The sequence below is a fragment of the Spea bombifrons genome, chromosome 8, assembly GCF_027358695.1.
Source record: "Spea bombifrons isolate aSpeBom1 chromosome 8, aSpeBom1.2.pri, whole genome shotgun sequence".
Classification (NCBI taxonomy): Eukaryota; Metazoa; Chordata; class Amphibia; order Anura; family Pelobatidae; genus Spea; species Spea bombifrons.
The window spans coordinates 10,023,637-10,049,215 of record NC_071094.1 but is presented as its reverse complement, the minus strand read 5'-3'; the positions used below and the strand labels follow the sequence as shown (position 1 = coordinate 10,049,215).

General features: G+C 36.1%; 1 protein-coding gene across 1 annotated transcript in view; it reads right to left on the bottom strand.

Annotated features, from left to right (window-relative positions):
* Positions 1 to 22,411, bottom strand: part of LMX1B (LIM homeobox transcription factor 1 beta) — a 111,968-nt gene extending 89,557 nt beyond the window's left edge. The window contains exon 1 of the mRNA XM_053473964.1: positions 22,406 to 22,411. Coding sequence (XP_053329939.1) covers positions 22,406 to 22,408 — 3 coding nt within the window. The 5' untranslated portion in view covers positions 22,409 to 22,411. The remainder of the gene's footprint in view (positions 1 to 22,405) is intronic.
* Between the last annotated feature and the right edge of the window lie 3,168 nt (positions 22,412 to 25,579).

Here is a 25,579-nt window from a genome sequence, read left to right as displayed (position 1 = left end):
TCATGGATATACAAAATTGCAGCAAAAAAGTCAGATCAGGTCACTAAGCTTAAAAGCCTTAGTTTAAATAATTAAGAAAGTAAGTAACCTACATTTGTTTGAAACAGTAAAGCATCATTAATCATAAATTGTATTTTTATACACTTTACATTAATAATTTATAAGTGTCATAGATATTTTGGTCTTGTCCAAAATTCTTTCTTAAGCCATTTCAAATGTAATTTGCGAAACAATAAAGTTTTGGACCAAATCCTTAAATAATCATTTGATGGACTATTTATATCTGGCTATCTGTATTTTGCATTTTAAATGATTTCATTTTATTCATATTAGTATTAAGTATATTAGTATTTCACAGTAGAACACCGTGGGCAGCCAGTAGGGTGAGCTTAGGGCTTATGGTGAGTCTGTTGACTGCTCATAGTTCTAGTCAGAATATTTCTCATAGGTATATGTCTTTTCATTTCCCCATTTATTTAAACCAGTCATTTGAGCCAGTTTTCTCCATTTTCTACTTAATATCTCAAAATTACCTCTTTATAATTACCCCTGATTGCTTTCTGACATCTTCAAGTTTGGATTCATTGAGCTAAATTTTTTGGGGAAACCTTTCGATCCTGCCTAGGAAAACCATGTTCTTATTATGGACCTGATCTAATGTCCAACATTGAAAGGTTATAGCCTGCAACCATACCTATCATCAAAACTCCACCATTCACTTGTTAATTTAATAGCCGTGGTACAGTTTAAACAAGTTTAAACAAAATACTATAACGGTACCTTATATATATTTCAGCTAGCTCAATAAAATATTTTATTTATATTTATTTATATTTATTTATATATTTCGGTCCTTGGGGTGCTTGAGACATTAATTCAAATGAATGATGATAGATTAGTTACAATAACACGAAAAATAGCCATCTTATCAGAAAATCATACAAGCTTCTGTATCCCAAGGGATCTGCTATTTGTTTGCTGAAGTGACACAAGGAAACAAGTAATTGTTTAAGACAAGAGAGCATCCTTAGTACATGCAGCTGAGGGGATCCCCCCTATGGATATCCAAATATCTTTTTAACCCCTTGACACTAAAATAAAAGCAGATAACTGATTACAATTGGGAACAAAAGACCACAAGCCACAACCGTCTGCATACATAGTGGCTCGAAGACAATGGATGTCAGATCTTCACCTGGTGTGAAAATACACTGTTTGGATTGTCGCAGTGGCCCCATGACTTTATTTAAATTGTGTGAAATAGTCTGTTTTTGGAAGGAGAGAAACACACATGCTAATGAATCAAGCTTGCTAAATGTGTTGGGGAAAAAAAAGATTGTTCAGAAATCTTAGTGATTTTATCCTAGTGGATAAACCCAGGATTCGGGGGAGGGCTAGCAACATTCAGCACAGGGGGCAAGTTCTGCCAAGCAACCGGGGAAAAAGCAGCCCTAAGACGTTTGACAGGAAACATACTGTATAATTCCTACTATACAGTTCTGTTTGAAAGAGAAAGAAAGAGAATGTATCTAAACCTGAGAGAATCTGGTCATCATATAAATATTACCTAATGTTACTTTAGACACTTTGCTGGCTATATATGGAATTGCAACTAAAGCACATACATGCTTCAGGTACTGCCCCAATTCATTAGATCAGAGCTGTTCAGCCATGGGTGTAACTAAAACACCAACTTCACCAAGCAACATGTGCCATTGTGACACCTTTACCCCCAAACAGCTTCTAAGTATCTCCTTTGCCCCCAAACAGCTTGTGAGTTTCTCCTTTTCCCCCAAACAGCTTGTGAGTGCCAGCTTTGCTCCAAGCAGCTTATCAGTACCCCCAAACAGTCTGTCTGTGCCACCTTTGCTCCAGCTTGTCAGTGCCCCCAAACAGCATATGTCTGCCATCATTGCTCCAGTTTGTCTATGTCATCACTGCCCCTTGTCCCCCTCCAACCTGCAATATGGCATGCAAAATATCCAACTTGAGTATTGATATATTGGAGTTGCATTTTGGAAAATCAGTTGCAGGCATTTTATTTACATTTGATGAGGGTAGTTGGCCAGAACCCACCATCAACGGTGGACCCCATTTTTTTAGCAGTAAACATGAGTTCCATGCTTAACCCAATGTGAGCTACAGAATGTAATGTAGTGAATTATTTCAAAATCAGTACACATATTGAGCAATTAGGCAGTAATCGGGGGTTCAGTGGTACATGTTATACTAGCATTGCCATCAGTCATTTTCTTGTAGTATGTGGAATGTATAAACCAGAAGATGGAAATATGTTACTTAATCAAGTTTATTATTTCCCCTTATGCAGGGAACTGGTTTATAGGCATTGGTAAACAACAATTACATGTGTTTTGGAAAACATGGTCGATATGGCCTAGTTATATAGGCAAATTATTTGTAGAAACCATGCATTTTTTTAGTATTCAGTTTTTCTAAAAAAAAAAATCATGGGCCTGAGAAGTGGCCAAACGTCTTTAGCATTGCTAAGTTTCCATCAGTGACGTTTAAGGATCCAAAACCTTATGTGAATCTCCATTATTACTATTATGATATTTTGTTTATATAGTGCCGACAAGTTACTGAGCACTTATACAATATGAAAGCAAACTAAAACATTGCAATCTACATTTTCCTTTTTGGGTGTTTGTTTAGTTTTGTCAATATAGTATAGCCAACTGTAACTAAAAACAGAAAAGGCAACCCTGCTTTAAAAATGCAGTACTTGCATGAAATATGCTCACTGCCTTATTGAATAATGAAAAATAAAGAGGTTGAGTATTTTTATGAAATTTAGAATGAAAAATGCCTATGCAGAAGCTTGGTTTACTTGTTCTTCACTCAAATCCCCCAAAAGGGGGCATGTAAAGATGGCTCATAGAAAAGCAAGAAAAATAACTACAGAAAGAGAAAAATGCTACTATATATTAGATCCTACTAAGAAAAATATTCTTACTCTGCAAAAAAAAATGTAAATACTATATTTCTATGCTAAATACTCTTAAGACGTATAGATATAATATGAGATTTTAAATTGTCAAAGATATAAAAAAGCTCAATATTAATATAAGCTAAACAACGCTATATGCTGACATGATAAATAATGCAGATTGTAATTTTCATTTTAACAAGCCCTCAGGGTAAACCAAGAACCTCTAAATAGTTGTTTTATAATAAAGATTACTTTCCACACAAACAAATGCAACTAAATATATTATTAGAGTTTTAGCCAATTGAACTGCTTATTTTTTTTTAAAAAAAAAATATAATAACTTATTTTATTATTCCAGTAAGAAAATATGATATGCCAAAAAGCAATTGACAGGGTTTCATGGCTGTCTGCAGAATGTTTACCAGTCAGATAAAATCCACTATTCTTAAATTGAAAGCATCCCTAAAAAAGATTAATTATTTGAATATACAGAAAAAAAGAAATTCAGAGGATTGGGGTAAGTACCCCAACCTTTTACCCACCCCCCTCCTCCAAGGTGATACCCATGCTAGGGTATGAATTTTAATGAAAATCATGAAAATAATGACCACCTTATTTCAAATGGATTGGGGAAATGAGGGCATTCTAGCTGTAATATAGGGGATGGAAGAAATGTTATTTTAATAGGAATTTTCCAAAAACACTTTACTCCACAAAAAAATCTCCAAAACAAATACAAATGCAGAAAAATAATTGTATGGACAATGTGCACTTTAAAAGTCCCCAATCAGAAACATAAGTGACCCCCTCAGATGTTGCTGCCACCCCTGGCATAGAAAAGGTGATTTTTTTTTTTATCCATGTCTTCATGGCTGTTAGCCAGGACTATTTGATTGGAGGGTTTTCTTTGGCTGTATCCCTCATTATGCACTCAGCCTGCTGTCTGAAATGTGACCCTCACATTTTTCACATAACACAAAAAAGTACCAGGTGCAGACTGGCTTGGGGCTGTGTTTACCACTAGCCTTTCAATGGGACCAGCTCTGTCTCATAGCCCTGCCTGCTCACAACTCTCATTACTCAGCCAGCCTGTGACCATTATACTATTACAGCGATCCATGTCTTAAATTGCAGCTCCATATCCATTTGAAAGCTTCAGCTCCTCCTACTAAGCATTAAAAAAACAAAACAGATTTTATTGTTTATACCAAAAAACACAAATTTAATAGTTTCCTCTCTTTACTTTCACATTCACTGAAACTTTTTATTTTTGTGTTTTTTTTTTTTTTGTTTGATGGTATGGAATTCGTTGTAAGAAAATTTGTTTCATAAAGCACATAATGAAAGATAAAATAATGTACAAACTACTGTGTATATAATAATATAAATAAATGAGGTAAAGTGGGGGTTGTAGCTTACTGGCTGCTGGAGCACACAGGACTTTGTAGCCTGGTGCTTTAAGGAACATACTTTTTACTTTTGCTGCTTGAATATTCTACTAAGAAAACTAAATTATTTCATAAGTTTGTTCTTGTCTGACATAAAAAAACAAGAGAAAATGTGCTATTTACCTGGGTAAAAATCTGTGTCACTCATATATATATTGTATGTTTATTAAAAATATATATATTTATAAAAAATCGTGTTGTATTGTACATGTATAAACAAACAATAAATTATTTCAATATTCATACAACTATTTTTCCTGTTACAATATATATATATATATATATATATATATATATATATATATATACACACATACAGTTGTTATTTATATGTAATAATAATAATAATAATCGTAATAATAATAATAATTTACACTTTTACTTTCCCGGTATCTTGTACTATTATATTGTCCTTTTTATTTAAACAGCACTGCATACTTGTGTAATAATTTCACGATTTCCTTCTTATTTCACATTTTTATAAATCGCACAACTTACATAAGTTGTTAATGTAAAATATATTACGATTCCCTAGTAGGTATAATGTATTTGCCTGCAATAAAAATTTGACAAAGGTTTTTGCATCAAAAAGCAAACACAACGATCCAGTGAACGTTTTTGACCATGATTAGCACTTAACATTCAGATACATAAAATGTCTAAAATTTTCTAAAATTAATAATAATTGTTTTTTCTATTATTTTTAATTATTATGCTCACAATTTATCAATCGAATGGTTTATTGAAGTATGATATATAACCTACATATGTGTATTTAGCTGCTGCATTCATGTTAAAACTTAGAAAAAACTACATAGAAATTACATAACAATATTTATCCGTCTTCAAAAATAATGAATAAACTGCAATTACACAAAATTATAATAATTTTTCCCAAACGAAGCGCAAACTGCCACGGAAGGACAACCATCTACAAATTAATAAGAAGTTCGTGATATCGTACAAAACAAGTGTTTTATATAAAAAATGTACTTTCCATCAACGAGATTTCGTTCTCCATTTAAAGCCCAGAATTTAAATTAAATTCAAATCGAGAGACTGCTGTGAGAGTAATGAACCCCCCCCCCGTCAAAATGTGAAGATCTAGCTACCTCCAGATTTAAGAATATGATGTTTCTACTTGCTTTGGGGTTGATTACCGAACTAAATTCGTTTACAGAAATCCCCTACTTGATTTAACTACAATAATCTCGAAAAAAACATATTGCACAAATGTATAGCTCGTTAGACCTTTTTTAAAAGGACTGGAATATTTCATATACAGTATTTTAGATTTTTGTGCAATCACATTTCTAAGAAGTCTAAAATATATCAAAAACAGGATTTTTACAAATGTATTTTTCCTTGTAGATAAGGGTACAAATTTGAGAACAAAAAATTCTACGTAACCTGCAGGTAACGTTAGATCTTTCTAAAACATGTAAAGTACAATGTAAATAAGATAAAATATAGTATTTGACGGGCCATTCTAAAAATGCTGAAAAAAACCATATATAAGCTTACTAGGAAGGAAAACCTGTATTTATCCCACTAAGGCAATAATAAACTATGTTTGTTTAACTAAACACTGACATTTATAGTTTCCTATCTCATAGTAAGACTTTGTGCAAAGACCACCACCACTAGATGTTTTTCTTTTCTCAATTTAAAATCAGATTACTCCAGTATTACAACATACCTCTCCCCAGTTAACATTTGGATATGTAGAGCTATAGCAACACAAGGGTTAAAATAGAGAAGGTGCCTTTTGAAGAGGTATTTATGTTGGTCTGAGTTTAATTTCTCTACATCTAACCATAAATTGCAATATGAAGATTTACTTCCAAACATCTGCCACTTACCCCTTTTTAGACCATAGACGTAATTAGCTGATAGATCCTACAAATTACATCCTGTTGCAGAATTAAATCGTAATGGTTATCTATGGGCTAAGCTTAATTAGCTCATCTGAAAAGGTGTTTCCTACGTATGTCTATTCATTTGAGCCAATTTAGAAAATAATATTTCACTAGAGAATACTGGGCTAGAACTTTGGAAGAATAAACTTTCCAAACATTCAAAGGTTCTTTTCACTCCTGTCTCAGTTTTCGTTTGGAGTTTATATTTAGCCACTTCCAGTTTTTTTTTTGTGTGTGTGTGTAATATTTTTCACATATTGCAAAGTTTTAAAGGAAATGTTAAATCTACCGTTCCCTTGAGGAAGTCTTAAATATTCACATCATTTTATTGAATGATTTGTAGACCAATACGCTCCATTAAAGTGTGTTATATATATATAATTGTGTGTGTGTATATATATATATATATATATGTATGTATATATATATATATATATATATATATATATATATATATACATATATATATATATACACACACACACATATATATATATATATATACATGTTAATTGTATTACTTTATGTTGGGTATAATATATAATTATCTAGCCATTTTCACAGGCTCTTAATTAATTTGTTTTTTCAAATTTAATATATTTTTTAAAAAATCTCTATTGTTCTAGAATATACAGCAGAACCATATATATAGAAAAAAATCTAGTAGTGAATGATAATTTAAAAACTTTGAAAAATGAAAATGATTTTTTTCCTTACTTCAAAAACACAATATGAGACACAATTTTTAATAGAAAAGGTTAAGCAATGCATGTGTCACACAAATGGAAATAATAGATTCATTTCTGTTCTGTGAGAAAAATGGCATTATAAAACTTCTCCAAAATGGTTATGTAAATATGCCATAGCCTATATGTCAATAATCCTATCCCAATATATTTTACTCATAAAAGCCAATAGAAACAAATCTTGAAACTATATTTTTATAGCAATATAACTAGAAACGATCAATTTCAATAGTGTCATAAAAACCTCCAAAATAGCCAAAAATGCCCTAAACCTGTAAAAATATTTCCAAACAATAAAAAATAAATAATAATAAATCAAACCTACACACAAAGTGCACAAAAGACACACACACTATATATATATATATATATATATATATATAGACATAATATATATATATATATGTATATACATATATACACATACATATATATATATATATATATATATATATATATATATACACATTCTGCATTCTTACAATATATATCATATATACGTACAGCCATATAGAGGGACCTGTGCTTAGAGAGGATTTGAGTCAAGTCCAGGATGTATTAATCAATATATTACACTGTGAGCAGAGTGTCTTTCATCTCACCTCCTGGCCTGCTGACTTATGAGTGAAGGACCCAGATATTCATCATTTACAGGGAGTGTGAAGGTGAAGGTGCCTCAGAGAGAGACAGATTCCTTCACACTTGTATGAGACCCTTTTTCAGCCAGTCCAACCCCTTGCAGCCACTAAGATACCTAAACCCCAGGATTTGTGGGACTCTAATATCAAAAATCCTGAACAAAATACACCATATTAGAATAGGATTGTAATAGCAATACTGCTCACTGCAAGTGGGGCTTTTTGTAATTGGAAGCATATAGATAGTAACTGGACCTCTTATTTTGCCCCCATAGGTTGTTTCCAAATGATTTGGAATATACAACCCTAATTCATTTTAACAATAGAGGAGAAACTATGTAGCTTAATTTCAAACGTTCCTAATAAATAAGATCAAAGGCACCCAGGGCTCAGAGCTCCAATTACCAAAATACTTTACTCTGAATTTATGGGTTCCATTTTAGGCTGGCTGTGAAAAGAGCTAAAGGGACATATTGGAGGATGTCAGAAAAAAAGGGGGAAAAAATCCCTTTTAAATCTTGAAATAAGAAAACCAGACCCTGTATTATTTCCATATTGCAAATAAAGAATAGTATTGTGTGTTTTTGGGAGCAAAGTGGAGTGCAAATGAGAAAGGCATGGGGTATTTACATACCTATTCCAGCCACCAATGGTTAGAAGAGGTGTTTATATCATAAACCCAAATTATTTTCCAAAGCTAAATATCTTTAATTCAATAAACCTGTTCTGCCAAGTGACTAGCATTTCAGATAGTTGGCAATGAACTAGAGTATAATTATGTTGCAGTGTTTACATAAGTATGTTTTAACATAGAAACAAGATGCAGCACACTGTTATTGTAAAGGATTTACATGATAATTTGATGCAGTTAACAAGAGAAAATTACACATTATACATATATAATATAACATATTGAGAATAGCACAGCAATGTCATTTTGTTGCAACAATGTTTTCCAGAGTGATTGATCTTAGTGGAAATTTCATTTCCCAGCTTCATTGGCTTGTATGTCTTAATCATTTAAATAATTATATTTTCCTTATGCAAATTATAAGGTCAAGGAAAAATAGCACATACATAATGGAAGAGGTTTCTTGGGCCTGTCCAGGTCCAAGTCACTCTTAGGAAACATAATAGTTTTCTTAGTTTGCCTACAAGAGATTGAAAGAGCAAAAGGGAAGACTAAGAGGAACCATTTATGTTACAATACATTTTGTTTTCCATTTTAAAAGCTTGCAATCTATTATACAAGGGCTCTCTAATATGCCTTTTTTTGCCCAGGTCCTAGCTGTGTAGGGAAGAGGGAACAGATCATCCTTAAAGGATCATTCTTACCATTACAGCCCTTAGCACAATTAACTTGTTTTGCAAACATTTTATTGATTAGGATATATTTTGTTTAAAATTTGAGATTTGTGTCTGGAGTTGGCAGAACTAGCATTGCAATACATTTCCTGCCCTTATGCCCCCTTTGCATCAACCAACCTATATGATCAGCTTCGTTGGGGCACTGGTTTAACAAAAGAGGAGAAATAACACAATGGGCATAAAAAAATATCTAGATTCTGCAAACAGGAAATTAAGATTGCTACTCTCATAGCCTAGATTTTTTTTTAAAATGCTATTTATGTTTATTCAGTATATTGTAAAATATAACATTTCAAAAAATGCCAATTCTGCTGTAAAATAAATGATTTAATAGCCAGTTTTTAAATATCATGACATATGATATTTTCCAAATATGTAGTCTATGTAAAAACTATTTACACTATACATTATTAGCTAATTTTACATTTTGGATGGTATTAGGAGTCTAGGTGCATACAGATCTCTCTTATTATCATATTCCATTATGTAATAATCTTCAGTAAGATTTTAAATCCTGTTTCCTTTAAATGGCACTTGATTTGTTTAAAGTTATGAATATATAACACTTATTAAAACTCTATTTAATGTTTGCCATGTCAGCTAGAAATTTAATGCTGGAGGTGGGGGTACAAAAAGTGACAGGTGAATATAAGGATACAGGATAATTTGCAAAATGCTTAAAATAATTAATAAACATAACAAAATATAGAGGAAAGTGTACATTTAGCCATCTTGTCTGTTTATAATAACTTAAAAGCACTGCACTTTCAGAAATCTTAATTTATAAACCATTCATGTATTTATTTAATTTATTTATTATTTTATTTAATGGAATCTATCTTTAATATTAAAAATTCGTCATCATTCATCATGAAGGTGAAAATGTTAGCGTAGTTGAAAAAAAATCATCTTCTATGATTTCATGTATTATTAGAGAAAACAAGCTAAAATCATATTTCAAAATAAAAGTTCCAACAAACTTAGGAATTAACTTTTACTGCTTCTTCAAACAAAAAAGGGATGAGCACAAGAAAAATGTTTATACCAAGTATATTGTTTTGTGTGCAAATATTTTAGGTTTTGGGTCAGTGCTAAGTCAAAATGATATGTGGGTATATTATTATTATTATTATTATTACTCTTTTTTTAAATGCTGCCTGTAGATTGCTATTACAATGAGGGAAGAAAGCAAAATTAACAATAACATTCAACTTACAAATATACAAAATTACAATAAGATGAACAAACATTAAACATGCTGGTGCAGAATGAGAAGAGTGCCCTGCGAGTTTATAATCTATTACAAGATCGAGGAGAAATGACATTAAATGCACTTTTTAATGTTAAAAAAAGTAAAATAGAATTTAGTTCCCAGTTCAGGTAATGCGTCGAGAAAGTTTAAATTCCACCGAAAAGTTTCTGTTATTATTATAACAATACTAGCATAATAAGATTCTAAATATGAATTATCAATGATATTAAATAAAAATATTTCCACTGTTGATGTAAATGGTCTAAAATCATGAACATATTATAAGAAAATGTAAATGCAAATTATTGTATGAAAAAAATTGAGGTCTTAAAGGTGTAAACAGATATGTGAAAAAACCTTTCAATGGCATGACAAAATATTATATTATTATATTTATATTATTTGGACCTAGGACCGGTAATTTCCCTAGGGGTAACAATGACCACTTATATCTGCGTATTTTTTATATCTGTGTCTTGTTATTTTTCTATTTTTATTTATGCGAAAGCAGCCATCTTGCTGCAGCTCCTTGTTTTAAAGTGTAAGCCGTATAGAAAAAAAATATAGGTTAGCATGACAAACACTCTGTTTTATTTTTTTTTCATTCCAATATACTTCCTTTATCTGCAGACCTGGAGGTCTGTTGTCAGTCATGTGATATTTTGGGTGACTCTCACTGCTCAGAGACGACACTGATTTCATTCTTCATGTCAATGCTGACCATTCCTCCATTGATTTTCATATTCAGAGTGTCTGGCTGGGTGCTAAAGCTCTGTGTACTTCATTCTGATCTCCTGTGTATGACCTTGGCTACGTTCACGATCCAGATTTGTGTACCAGACCCTGGCGTTTCCCAGACTTGCCTACCTGTCCAGCCGTTTCCAAGCCGTGTGTCCTGCCTGAGGGCTTCCAAGCCGTGTGCCCTGCCTGAGGGCTTCCAAGCTGTGTGCCCTGCATGAGGGCTTCCAAGCTGTGTGCCCTGCCTGAGGGCTTCCAAGCCGTGTGCCCTGCCTGAGGGCTTCCAAGCTGTTTCCCCCGCCATTCTGAGTTCCCCTGTCCTCGCTACAGCTCATCTGTCCTCGCTACAGTTCCCTTGTCCTTGCTACAGTTCCCCTGTCCTCGCTACAGTTCTCCTTTATTCTTCGATTCCAGTCCTGCTTTCTATTGTGTGCCTATTGTGTCTGTACCTACCTACCAGTCATGATGCATCAAGGGTATCCTCTGCAACTGGGCTCCTACACGACCTGCTTGCTGGGTCCTGACAGTAGTGGGCGTTGCTAGGTACAGTAACCTGCATAGATCCCTTAATCTCTCCAACACTAGGATCAGATAGGTCCTAGCAGGTGGACTGGACTGCCCACCGCTGGATATCAAAGATCCCCTCTAACTGGTCCAAAGTGAAGGGCACTGCAATGGAGCAGTAGTAATAAACCCTGCACTCCCACCACAGGACTTCAGAAAGGTAAGAGATGGGGAGAAAGAGGAGAGACAGTAAGAAAAAGGAGAGATAGCGAGAAGGGGAGATAATGAGAAAAAAGGAGAAAAGGTGAGAAAGGGGAGAGATAGAGAGAAAGGGATAGATAAAAAAGAAGAGGAGAAGTAATGATAAGGAGGAGAATTGGGGACAAAGGGTAGAGATAAAGAGAAAGGAAGTCCATGTAGAAAGGGGAGAGATAAAGAGAAAGGGGAGCGATGTAGAGAAGTAATCAGAAGGAGGAGAGATGGGAACAAGGGGAGAGATAAAAAGAAAAAGGGGTAGAAAGGGGAGAAATAAAGAGAAAGGGGAGAGATGTTGAGAAGTTGGAGATAGGGAGAGATAAAGAGAAAGAGGAGAGACGAGATAACACACACTTTGATTTCATTTGCATGACATCAGGTTGACATATTTACACATGTGGAGTGAGGACATCTAGGGCCAGAAGGAGGGAAGACTACACTGACTCTGGCAATATCCTGCTTGTGGAAACTTGTCTTGTCCCCATAAACAAAAGAAATAGGTTAAGGTGGGCGTTCTTAGAAGCCTTCCCTCCCACAGTTCACTAAAGAAGTGATGAAACAGGATGTGATGTCAAATGAAGGGTATATAATATAATGCCACACATGAACTCCTTCAGTTCTTTTCCTTTTCCTCCATGGTGGATGTGGTAAGAGTCAGCTCCCAGCAGTGAGCTATTATCGGATCTGGAGGCTTAACAGTGGGTGTTGAAGGGAATTGTTATATGTATAGAGAGAGAGATAAAAGGGGGTTGTTGTCCTGTGGGGTTTGGCTATGCGGGTATATATGAGATAAATGTGTTTGCTGTGCTGTTACCTTATAATAAATACCTTTGAATGTAGACAAACCTTTGTTATATTTTTATATTTGGTTTAACACCACACTGCTAATCTGCAGTCAGTGAAAGAAGTATACGTGATCTCTAGATTGTAAGCTCGTGTGAGCAGTGTCCTCCTCACCTGTTGTCTCTGTAAATCAAACTGTTATGTTACATGCTACTTGTTATGTTTTTAGCAGCCATAAGCCAAAATATTTATTGAGGCGTCATCTTCAACATCTTCAAGTAAACTAAATAATTCCCAATAAACCAAGGTACTCAATGGCTTCCATCCAGTTGACAGTAGGATATGAGTGCAGTCTTCACTGAGGGATCATGGGACACAATGGAACATTTCCATGCAGCTCCTAGCTGTCATTGTGAAGGCAGGATGGATGCCAGTGCTTGGAGGTATAAACATTAAAACAATAGATGGCTGTCAGAGACATTCTTCCAATTAAAGCAGGTGATGGCAAAATGTTTCACCTAGTGTCCTTCCCATGACTATAGATGCCATGATTTCATTATCACTTGAGATAATATTTCTTGACTAGGTTTTTCCTGTAATAAGGAGATTGCTGCTTCTGTGTGCTTTCTTTAAATGAAGTATGCAGCTACACACAGCAAAGTAGAAGATCATTTTAAGACTAATTTAGGCCCGGGTTTTATTGCATGTGATCTGCAACATAAACTAGGGTAATTGGAAATTTCCTCGAACTTTTTGTGGTTTGCTATTATAGCCCAATCAAATTCAGAATTTCTGTCCAGGACGAATTACAGATTATTTTGGCCCACCCAACACGAAGAATATTAAGTCAAATTACCAATCTGTTGCATGCAAAGAAAACATTTATAACAAAACTGGCTGCTTTCCACATTAGCAGCACAGGGAACATAGCTGGTGTCTAACGTACTTTTGTCTAGCAAAAAAAGCCCTACAAAATATATAGTGGGATATTTTTCAGGTTTTCTTTCACTAGCCAAGGGTACGTTAGACACCGGCTATTATCTCTGTGCTTTTAATGTGGAAAGCAGCCATTTTTGTTATAAATGTTTTATTTTTTGAATGCTGGATGTTATGTTGAATGATAAGTAATTAAAAATATCTTATTTTTTATGTGGCAGTAAGTCAACAGTTAAAGACACTCTTTAACTCCTGCTGGTTAACAAAACAATGAGAGCTATTATCTTAGAAAGCTATGGGCAAGAGTGTTCATGCAGATGGACAGAAGGAACTAGGGACTTTTAGTCAAGGTCATCTACATATAGAGTCTAGTTTAGGCAAAAAATGTAAGGAATAAAACCTCAGTAAGTGTAAAACTACAAGTAGGCCCACATACCGGGTTTAAATAAAGAAGGTTATCATGTGGTGCCATCCTTCTGTTTTAGAATCAAGTCCAGAGCCCTGGGTCTTGCTGATTTCCTGAGCCCAGCAACAAGAGTGAGGGATCTGCCATCCCTAAATGTGGATGAAGCAAATGATGGTCCTGTGGCTTAAAATGGTAGATGACCGCATCCCAGGGCTTGATCTTGGCAGCTTTAGCAAGGATGTCATATGGTTTTCAGACCCAGAGCAGCCAGACTTTCTTAAGTGAAATTTACTATGTAATGTGTTGGAAAGCACCATCATGACTTCAGACATTAGAGCATCTCATTAAAACAACTTACTTGAAGACTTAGAATCCTCATGTGCTTCTTCATGGCATGGCTAGTGTGGGAACCTTCTCCAAATTAAAGGGACGGTCTAAACCCCAGATTGCTTGGACTCCAATGAGTTTTACTGTGTGCATATTGGTGCATGCATTCTTTAGCATACCTGGGAACTCTCTGGGTTTACCCGAAGATTGCCGGGTGAGCGCTGCTCCTCCGGTTGTCCGGGTCAAGACCCGAATCCTCTGGGTCGCGGGAGTGGGGTCTTGACACGCCCACACGGAAACCACATGTTTACTAGTTATACACTGATGTTTCCCTAGATCAATGTTATTGTGGTTATTACTGTTGGCTAGAATGGGAGAGCTACTGGGCATGCACTGGAAGCAAAATGAACTACGCTTCCTGCTTCCAGTAGTGTCAGCAGTGGAATGGTAACTAGAGAGAAATATAATTTTCTAGCCCCAATAGCTAAAGAATGCATAGTTTAATGCAGTGGTTCTCAACACGTGTATCCTCAGGACCCACATTTCACTTTGGTCATTAAGTCGCAACCCAAAAATAACCTCAGAAAAGATGAGGGAGTGGAAAGGCTGCCCGCGGGCTGCAGCAGGAAGAGGGGAGGAGCAATCAGAGAAAAACTTTATTCAGCTCCCACTAGGAGCAGACAGCGACCGCAAACCAATCAAGCAACTTGCTTTGCGGTCGGGGAGTAATACTAAAGTACATGCCGGACCGGAGGCTGCCTGATGGCCCTGATTGTTGCGGCCGTGGTCCTGACAGCCTGCTGCTCGCGGATTGCCGCTAGAATGTGTAAGGCAGCCCCAGGAAAGTGAAATTTTCCCGGTATGCCTCCAGTCCGGCCCTGACCCTCCGCGACCCACTGAAGATAGGGTCTCGACCCACTTTTGGGTCACGACCCATGAGTTGAGACCCACTGGTGTAATGCATTTACACTCACCTAAAATGGACTCCAATATGCTTTTGATATAGAAACAGGACTAGACGGCTCCTTTAAGTGTTCCTGTAGCATGCTTGGGGATGCCTGTTACTTAAACATATTGTTGTCCCTTTGGTCTCACCTTAGCTGATATGTTTAAAATGTCAGCAAGCACATATAGATAGCCTTCTTCTGCTTCTCCATATGCAGATAAAGGCATTTTGCATCCTATGTCACAGGTGGAGGCTATTTGTGCAGCACCGTTACGAATGCAGACCTGCTGTTGGATATTTATTGAAGAAATACTGATGAGCACAGTTTCATACTGACACGTTTAGGATGATAAACCAGACTTCTAGCAATCTAGGCCAGATGTGAGAACCTGCTAAGCAGTGTATTATGTTCTCCTCTTCACTCAGATGCAACAGATCCATGCTCATCAATCATCGATACAACTTTTTAAGCGATTCATGCAGGAGCAAATATATTTACAAAAGAGACTGGCATGCAAGGGTGGCTGTGGAATTTAAGGGGCCCAAATAAAAAAAAGAATAGGGACCCAGGCATGAGGCACAAGGTAACCTCCTGGTCCTTCAAAGGCTTCTTGGTGTACAAATCAACAACATCAGCTGCTAATAAACTTTGTAATGATTTAGTATCAGCCGTGTGCAAGGTGTTTTTTTAATCATATCACTGGTTTATGTATACGTTGGTATGGCTAGTACTTGGGCTTTATCAGCCCCATCAGAATATTGCACATAATTGACAGTAAATTGTCCAATTATTTTATTCACATTTGTCATGGAATGTTTTATGTACATAAAAAGAGACATGCTCGGTTTGGATCCAACTCAAGAGTAAACATACTAGAAATGACCACCAAATAAAATACGAAAGAGGAATTGAATCCTCAACAAAACAGCAATACCAAATACCAAAATAACTAAATTTTAACTTTTTATATGAGTGCTCTATTATTTATTCCAGAATAGTCAGTCAATAGTAAGTAGGTAGTTGTAATGGGTTAAAAATATTTAACTAATTATTGCTATTATTATATTGACTGTGGTTGCTATTTGTTTTTTTTTGTTATTTGTTTCAAATAAAAAACAAATTCCTATGTGTTTCAATAGCAATTTTGGTAACTATATTGTTACATTATATCAACACAGAACTCATCTAAAAAAAATAAGTAAAGGCCAAATAAGGAGGTCAACATCATTGCGGAGGGGAGACTAAAAAAATAAAAAATACAATACAATACAACCTCTTCCAACAAAGTGACTTCTGATTAGATGGGTTAAAGGTATTTACCAACTCTCTTGTCATAGAAACTTTGAAATGTAGAAATTTGATGGCATATAGAAAAACATTTGGCTCATCTAGTCTGCCATTTTAATACTACCAATAACATATTAAATACCATCTAAATCTATTTATTTTGATGTCATTTTTGTCTTAACCAGTTTTTAAATTTCCACTTTTCCAGAGTAATATGCAGATGGTATTTTTTAAGGGACAGAAAACTATACTTTTTAAAATTTAATTTGAGCCATTATACATTTTGTTATAATTTATTAATCTCTGATTCTTCCATTTTTTGAGGTTTCTACCCAAGCCTGTTTAACAGGTTTCCATGCTGTTGTTGACATGGACTGAATGGGCTCATTTTTTCATCTTGTAACGTCATCTGTGATGATGGCTGCAGGGTCAGTACTATAGTCTCCTTAAATTAAGTAATGCTTAAAAACAGGAAAATAGATACTGTTCCAAAATCATGATTTGCTTCATTTATCCATGAAAATCAATCGAGTCACTTACTCCCATAGCACAAGAATCCAGAAAAAGACTGCCTATTTTGCAAAATAGAAAAATACAACAAATTTGAGCACTAATACACTTTGATTCTATACAATAATAGGTTGTCTCTTGTAGCCCAATGGACAAAGAACATCCATTACAATTTATTTTAATACTAGTTTCTTTAAACCCTATTAGCAGGCTTATTTGCCCCATTCATTTGGGTTGCTTAAAAGACAATGCCCTATAAAAGGTGCAATGTTGTTGCAATAGCAAACATACAATATGGGACATTTTTAATGAAACTTTGATATAATGTAACCCACTGTAATATTTTATTCTAACCCAATGTCCCTATTGAGACCACACACAGCTCTTCTAAATTAAAACAGGGAACCCATTTTTTTTAAAACGGGCACATGCATGGAAAATGCGTACTAGAGGGCTAATTTAAATATTTTTTACTATTCAATGTGATTTTTTTTTTAGCAAAGTTGCCCCAGTTAAGAGTACATTTGGTCCCCTACATTGTAAGCCCTCTGGATTTCCATGCCATGATAAACCAATAATAACTCTTGAGATAAACACAGGGATAGCCCTACGTTATCTCATGCCTTAAGCAAACTATATCTCCACTGCCCCCTCCTTCATGCTACTGATTGCTAACACAGGAGACAAATAATGTTTTGGGCCCCCTAACACATCAACATCCAAGGTTACATGTTTTTACAGGTTACTTAGAACAATTAGATAATACACAACATGAAAAGTATTTTTTTCCATATTTCCATTCTAATCCTGCTGGAAAATTAAAAGGTGTAGATCAAATTATATGACTAATGAATGAAACAAAACTAAACTAAATAATAATAGACTGACTGCCACAATGGTCATCCAATTGTTTACAACTGATGTATTAGGTAAAATATTTTTTTTATTTAAATATCGACAACCACATTACCAACAATACTAAAGTCATCATGTTCCGTATTAATATTTAAAGTAAAGTTTAATGTCATAATAAAGATTAGGTGCTTTCAATCATTCCTGCCCCACAGAGGCTTTATCTGCATTGTGAGCTGCAGTAGGTTCTTTAATCCAGCTGATAATAAGGACCATAATGTTCTTTAATGTACTGTATGCAGTTTGCCAGGCGGTACCATTAATACTGCCCACCTACCATTACCATTTCTGTTAAATGACTAGATTAAAAGTGAAATGTCTTGTCATTTGGAGAAGAAAAATAGCTATTAATAAAAATAGACACGTAGGTGTCTCCAGCAGCCCAAGTAACAGCAAGTCTGTGTTTAGAGCTCACCTGAGGCCATCAAATTCGCACCTAGTCATTAACCTTTCACTGTAAAGGTAACTTATGAGCAGTCTTAGTGGCAGAGAAGGTCATATTTACTAAAACAAGGGTGTTATATAGGATGAGTGGATAACTCTTATTCTAATAAATACAAATTAAAATCATTTCCGCCATACGGAATGGAGGTTTTGCGAATGTTCCTGGTTAAAGGGAAACGTAGTCACAGTTAGCCAACATAGCTCCCCTTTGTTTGTGAAAATAAAGCTCTTATTTGTAAAGCGCCGGCCGATTCCGCAGCTCTGTTACATTCATTAGAACAATTTATAAACACATACAATAATAACACATACAATAAGAAACTGTGAGAAACCAAGATGGTGGCCATTATCAGAGCTGTAGTGCCACAGAGACATGGGCATTTTCCTGTAGTATAATGTGTTCATTTGGTGTTCATACACTTTTTGTAACCGGGGTGCTTCAAAAGAGGCTAATTAGTAATTACTGTCCACACATGCATTTGAGTAGTGTTCATTTTGGGGACACAAGAAGAAGAGGAATTAAAAAAAGGGTGGAGAGAAAGTGAAGGGTTAAAGATTTTGTACATGTTCATCAGTCCAGGGCAGTTAGTTTGTACTGTATCAGCAGAGTTCACCCCCCCTTTTTTGGGGGGGGGGGACTCTGCTGATGTCGGCTGGATCTGATTCTAACTGAGCCTCTACCAGTGTCGTCAAAAATGTATTTTTGAATGGGCAACATCCCTTAACACAAACACTGCTAACCTAAAACTTCAAACAAAGACAACCTGAAGGCCTAAAGTTAAAATTATGGATTTGAGTGCATATCTATCACTGAATAATTAATATCATAGTTTACATTTGGATTGTAAGTAAATTAGAAGATTATAAGATTTGTTTAATTATAGGGAATTACAAATCGTTATCATTTATAGGTCTCAAAGAGTTATATAAAGTCACAGCTTTGACCCTAGTTGCATTTATTTATTGAAGGTGTCAAAACTTGCATAACTTTCCGAAATAATCTTTCTTCTCCTCACTCAACTCTTAAAAAAAGCTGCCAGAATCACCTTTCTCAAGCAGTAATTTTACAAAAGGGGAGCGATTGCTCAAGAATAATTATGCAGATCCTGAAAACTATTGTTTCTATAGGTGTATAGTTGTATATTGTATAGTGTTGGTAACATTATCATAAAACATTCCTCCCAAGTTTATTTTTGTTAGTTACATTTACCTTCTCAATGTTCCTTATTGATCACTTTTATGTTAAGAATATCTTCAGATGTGCCGCTGCTTGGTTTAAGGTGCAATAGCATTATACACCACTATGGGATATTATGGTGCCATTAAAATTATTAAATAATCGTAAAGACTGGAAGCCCCCAAAAAGAAGTCAGAATGAATGACGTGGTTGGGGTATTTTTTTATGGCCCTGAAAACTCTGCTTCTGCTGCACAATGCTACATGGGGCTAAAAGCACAAAGTAAAGCCCTGAGGTGTCCATGCTATGAGTATATATAATTATTAGATTTGTTAGTATATTAAAACCAGACTACTAATTTACTTATAGCCCTGAAATGTCCTGAACGCAGCATTCTCACTTCCCGGGAACATTTTGCAAAATCTGTGAGGCTTTCTTTTCTCACAGGTGACATCTAAATTTGAGGCTCAATAAAGCTTTTAGTAATACCTAAACATGCTAACTTGCTTTTTCAGGTGCCCACTAACGGCATGCAGTAATCTTTACATTCAGAATTTCCCTTGTAGCCTACTCTTTTTGCACATTCGGTGACCGTACTCCAGTGTGAGCAAAGGCAAAAAAAATGGAAGCGAATCAGATGAATGTAGGACATTTAAAAGTGTTTCACAGGCGTTCCTTGGAGAACACTTCAACAAAACATATAGCCACGTCTGCATATCATATATTTAAGGGTAAATACCCTTAAAGGTAAATAGCCTTTTGACTCATCTCTACTACATCTCCATCAGACAGGATGATTACTGCTAAAGATGCTGCCATGAAAGGTTTCAATTCTTAGAGGTCACCAAGGATAATAACAGATCTCACCTCTGCTCTGATTTAGACTAAGACACCCTACACTAATCTTACTCGCCTTTACTTACTCTACTGGCGCCTGAGGCCAAGTAAAATGGTTGCAACATTTCATGCATATTATATCCTGAATGCTTTAAAATCTTTGGAAGAAAATAGGGTGGGAAGACGTCCGTAAATCTTCAAGGGTAACCCTCCACAAGCTATAAGGCGTTTGCCTTGCACTTGCAGAGGTAATGTGCACAGTCATTTATTTAATTAGGGTTACTGCCCTAGGAGTGATTTTGAGCAGCACACCCAAGACTTACCTTTTCCTCTTACTTTGGCTGCTTGTGTTCTTTTTGCACAGTGCACAAGATATGAATTCATACCCTGAAGTTCCACCTCAGAAAGTGAAAAGGATATATAACAGAGGTCTGCTCTGGCCTATATCAAGCGGGATATACCAGTCCACTGAATTACAGCACACTAATTTGCCCCTAGTAAAGCAGTACTGGGCTGCAGTGACCCAAGACGTTACACCACTTGGACATACTACCCTAGGCCTCGGTCTAGTTTTATTTATGGTTCGTCCTAAGTATAGATTAGCCTTTTAAGGTTACAGCCTCCTCCTAAGTAACCAAAGTTCTCTCAATTCTTTGCAGATCTGTGGTGTCCCTTTGCCACTTATTTTAATATCTTCTGAGTTATTTCTCTATATCTCATTGTAGATTTAATTATACAAAATTGGAGGCGCTGCCGGTATATTCCCAATGTACCTTGTAGTTAAACTTGCCAGCTTTCAATATACTCTGAAAACTGATTGTAGTTAATAACTACAGGTATATATCATTGATGTTGACATTGATGCATACATTTACTCACCATTCTTTCTCTCTAGTAAGTATGACTGGAGGGGAGGATAAATTTGGCACCTTGTTTTTGGGTTGTGTGGTGTAAGTTTAGGTAAACATCTCACACCAGCCGTTGTGTGTATTCCAGGTCCTTTCTATTGTACTGCAGCTATCTGATCACAAAATCTTAAATTTATATCCGGTCATAAGCAATAAACAGACATTGTCACATTTATTTTATTGGAAAAAATTTAATAATAAAAAAATCAACCATTTTGTGTCAGAATAAACTACTTGGTTGATTGTAATAAAGGCTTTAGACAATCAAAATAACATACCGTACATATTTTAGGAACCTCAAAGCCCAGAGGCACAAAGTCTCAAAATTTAAAAAAGAACAACCAAATAAATATATAGTTTCAGATGCGATGTGGTTAATAATTAACAACCTTTTTGTGCATTTGTGCATGTAGTATATAAAATAAATACATTCTTGCAGCTATACTGTGTACTATCTGTTATATATACTGTATCTATACACTGATCAGCCATAACATTATGGCCACTCTTTTGCTGCCGAAGCAGCCTTGACCCGTCGAGGTATGGACTCCACTAGACCTCTCAATGTGTTCTGTGGCACCAAGACCAAAGCAACAGATCCTTTAAATGCTTTAAGGCGAGGTGGGGCCTCCATGGATCTGGGTAATTTGGAGACCAAGTCAACATCTTGAACTCATTGTTGTGTTCCTCAAACCATTCCTGAACCATTTGCTTTGTGACAGGGCACATTATCCTGCTGAAAGAGCCCAATGCCATCAGGGAATACTGTGTTCATGAAAGGGTGTACATGGACTGCAACAATGCTAAGGTGTTCATCTTCGTGTTGAAAAAAAATCTTCGTATTTCTTCATATGAAACAGAGGCTGCTCGCCCACTGCGTAAGCAGCCAGAGAGAAAGCTGCAGGAGCGGTGAGAGGTAAGTGGGGGCGGGAGGTGAAATATATGTATGTGTATGCATGTGTACCTGTGTGTGTGAGCTGCATGTGTGTGTGTGAGCATGGATGTGTATTTGTGTGTGTGAGAGCATTCATGTGCACTTGTGTGTGTGAGAGCATTCATGTGCACTTGTGTGTGGGGGAGCATGGAATGTTCAGTAGCCAGGACCAGCCCTACCATGGAGCCAAGTGGGGCAACTGCCCCAGGCGGCACTTTTGAAGAGGCGGCACTTTGCCGCCTCAAGCCCTTTTTTTTTTTTTTTAAGCGGAGGAGAGAGAGGGGCGCCGAGTGGTTTTCGCTTACCAAATTTTCAGTACCTACTTGGCGCCCCTCTCTCTCCTCTGCAAGCCCTCTAGCTCCGTCTCGGTGCCGGCTTGTAATGCTGAGCGCCGGAAGATGATGTCATTTCCGGTGCTCAGCATTACAAGCCGGCACCGAGACCGAGCAGGGAGACTCGCTGCAGGACTGCTGAAAGGTAAGTACAAAGGGGGGGGGGTGTAGGGAAGATAATAGGGATGGAGGGAGGGAGGGAGGGAGAGGAAGGGTAGATAATGGGGGGGGCGGCATTTTACACTTCGCCCCAGGCGGTATTATGTCTTGGGCCAGCCCTGTCAGTAGCCTTCTGAAATTTGTTTTTGCAAACAAAAAAAAAGCAAGAACAGAAGAACACATACATCTTGCTAGACCATTAGTGATGGTGAGACTAGAGCTACAATGGAGCATATAAAATGGTGGGAACAGGACAGAAGCAACAAGGCAAATGGGATCCCAAAAACTCTCATGAACCTGATCTCCATTGCATGCATCCACCAATTATTTCACTACCTGCTGTAAGAGATTATATCCTGAGCTGTAAATATTACTCCTGAACTATTCAGCATTTTAATTATTAGTTAAGAAAGACTAGAAAAATGGAACTTGTTTTCACTTCAAAAGAGACGTCTAAGATAGGATCTGATCACGTTGTACAGATATATACAAGGTCAGTAGAAACATCTCTCTAGTGATCTCTTCACCAAGAGGTCTTTTAAAAAGACATAGAGTCATCAGTTGAGACTTGAGGAAAGGGGATTTCAGCATCAGCATTGGAAAGGGTTCTTCACAGTAAGAACTCTGTGGATATTTTTAAGAAAGGTCTGGATGCTTTTCTAGGGGCCACAACTGTCAGATTAGCAAATTGATCAAGGGAGTAATCTGATTGCCACTATGGAATCAAGAAGGATTTTTTTTCCCTGTTGTGGCATAATTTGTAATTGCCCAAGTAGGGTTTTTGCCTTTTTTTGGATCAACTTTAGAAGTAGGTATGTGTGGAAGGTTGAACTCGATGGGCTGAAGTCTTTTTTCAACCTGCTCCTATACTATCCTATACTTTTGTAACGGATCTCTGGATTATGTTAGGAATGTGTGATGCTTAGTTATGTAATGCAAAATACTAGGTGAAGTAAGGTAGATTGCTTACCCCTTTTCAAAGATACTACAACAAATCTATTACCTATGCTGCTCCTGTTTAAATGCAAAGTCAGTGGGAAAAATAATTGGGTTACCTAACAGTGTTTTATAAATGCTCAGCAGTTCATATTTCTCTTACTCAAAATAGTAAACGGGACCATTGCTAAACATTTCTTAGCTGACAATATGATAGTCCCATAACCTGTTCCCTGCTGCTAAGTGTGTAAAGCTGTCTAAGCGTTTGGGATCTCCTTTCTCCTTTCACATAACCCAAAGTCCAATAATTATCCTTCTTGCAATTCGCATTGATCACATGCTGTCTTATTTCTCTCCCTGCACAGTCTTGGAATGTACCACACTGCCAAGTATAATATTTTCTTGAAATTCTGTCTGAGTTGAGACCCCCATTTGTGGGGGAGAATGGATGAGTTTGTTTCATCAGACGATTTATTACGAGACACGGCATAACATTTTGTCATTCAATTATTCTGCATGACAACGAAAAAACACAAACCGGTAAAAGGAGATGACGAAAGAATATATGGCTTTTATATTTCCCCTCATGTCATGCAGCTTTCCAACCTATAATATAACCTTGTTTGACTGCTGATTGTATAGATTGCGTTCATACATTGAAATTAAGAAAGGAGTAAGATGGGAGATTTAATTGTACTGTACGGTTAAAAGTCCAGTTACAAAGTATTTAGTTCTATAGTATAGTATCAGTATATAGCCAGCAGCTGGCCATATCCGGCCACACTTACGTCAACAGGCAGCCACTGGCCTTGAAATGCCAAGGAACCGGTACTTGGACACCCAGGTTGGTCATCATGGTCATGGAAAAAGAGTAATGTAAATAAAACATGTTTGCTAAAATTAGTTATGTGGCTGCAAATGTAGCAGTGAGAGAGATCCCAAATATGAAATATCTGCCTATAACAAGGTTCATTGTGTCTGCAGATAAAGTGAACATGCTTTACTACAGTTCATGCGCCAGGAAAAAAGGTAACTTAACCTAAACAATATAACTTGGGTCTTGGATTTAAATAGAATGTATCATAAAAATAAGGTTCAGGTTGTGATAAAAGGTCTGATACCCAACTTTTATTTAAAATATCCATAAACGTTTGATTTGTGTTAAAAGGATAAATGGTATACAGTGGAAAGTACAGTATAATAATGCAGCAAGTCTGGGTTGGAGATGAAAACTTACAAGAGAAAACAGGAAGGTCTCACACGCAGTGTTTTAACAGCACAATGGGAAGAAGCCAGAATGATATAACGCTGGATATTCTATAATGTAACTCAATATCAAGCTTACAATGTAACAAAGAGGCATGATGTAAGTTGGAAGTCCATGACTGTACATACATAAGTTAACAATAAGAAATAAAACAGACTTTGTGACAAAGACTAAACTATACTTTACAAAACCACAATAATTTAATGCTGAAAGGACCTCCATCCCAACACGGTACTTGCAATTTAAATCCAGGGATAAAATGGCAAAATATAAAAGAATACAAGCCATTTTATGGCAAGGTTTAACGGATTTAATATCAAAAGTCATGGTATAGATCAAACTTTTCCAACATATAATATGTGGGTTACATGATGTTCGTCAGAGATATGGGGGACGGAGCAGACTTTGGTGCAATTGGAGCAATGTAAAAATTGTTTTGAGATAACTTTTTCTAGGAATGTGAGAGTCACACCAAAAAGGTTCACAATGACACCATATAAAGTCGGACATCTCACACACAAATACTTGTTTTCTTTGAACCAAACAGAATTAAAAGTCACATACAAAATGGCAATATTGCATCTGCAACAAAAGTATGTGAAGGCTATTAATTCCGGCACTGTACGTATTGTGTGCTCACGGTATATGTAATAATATTA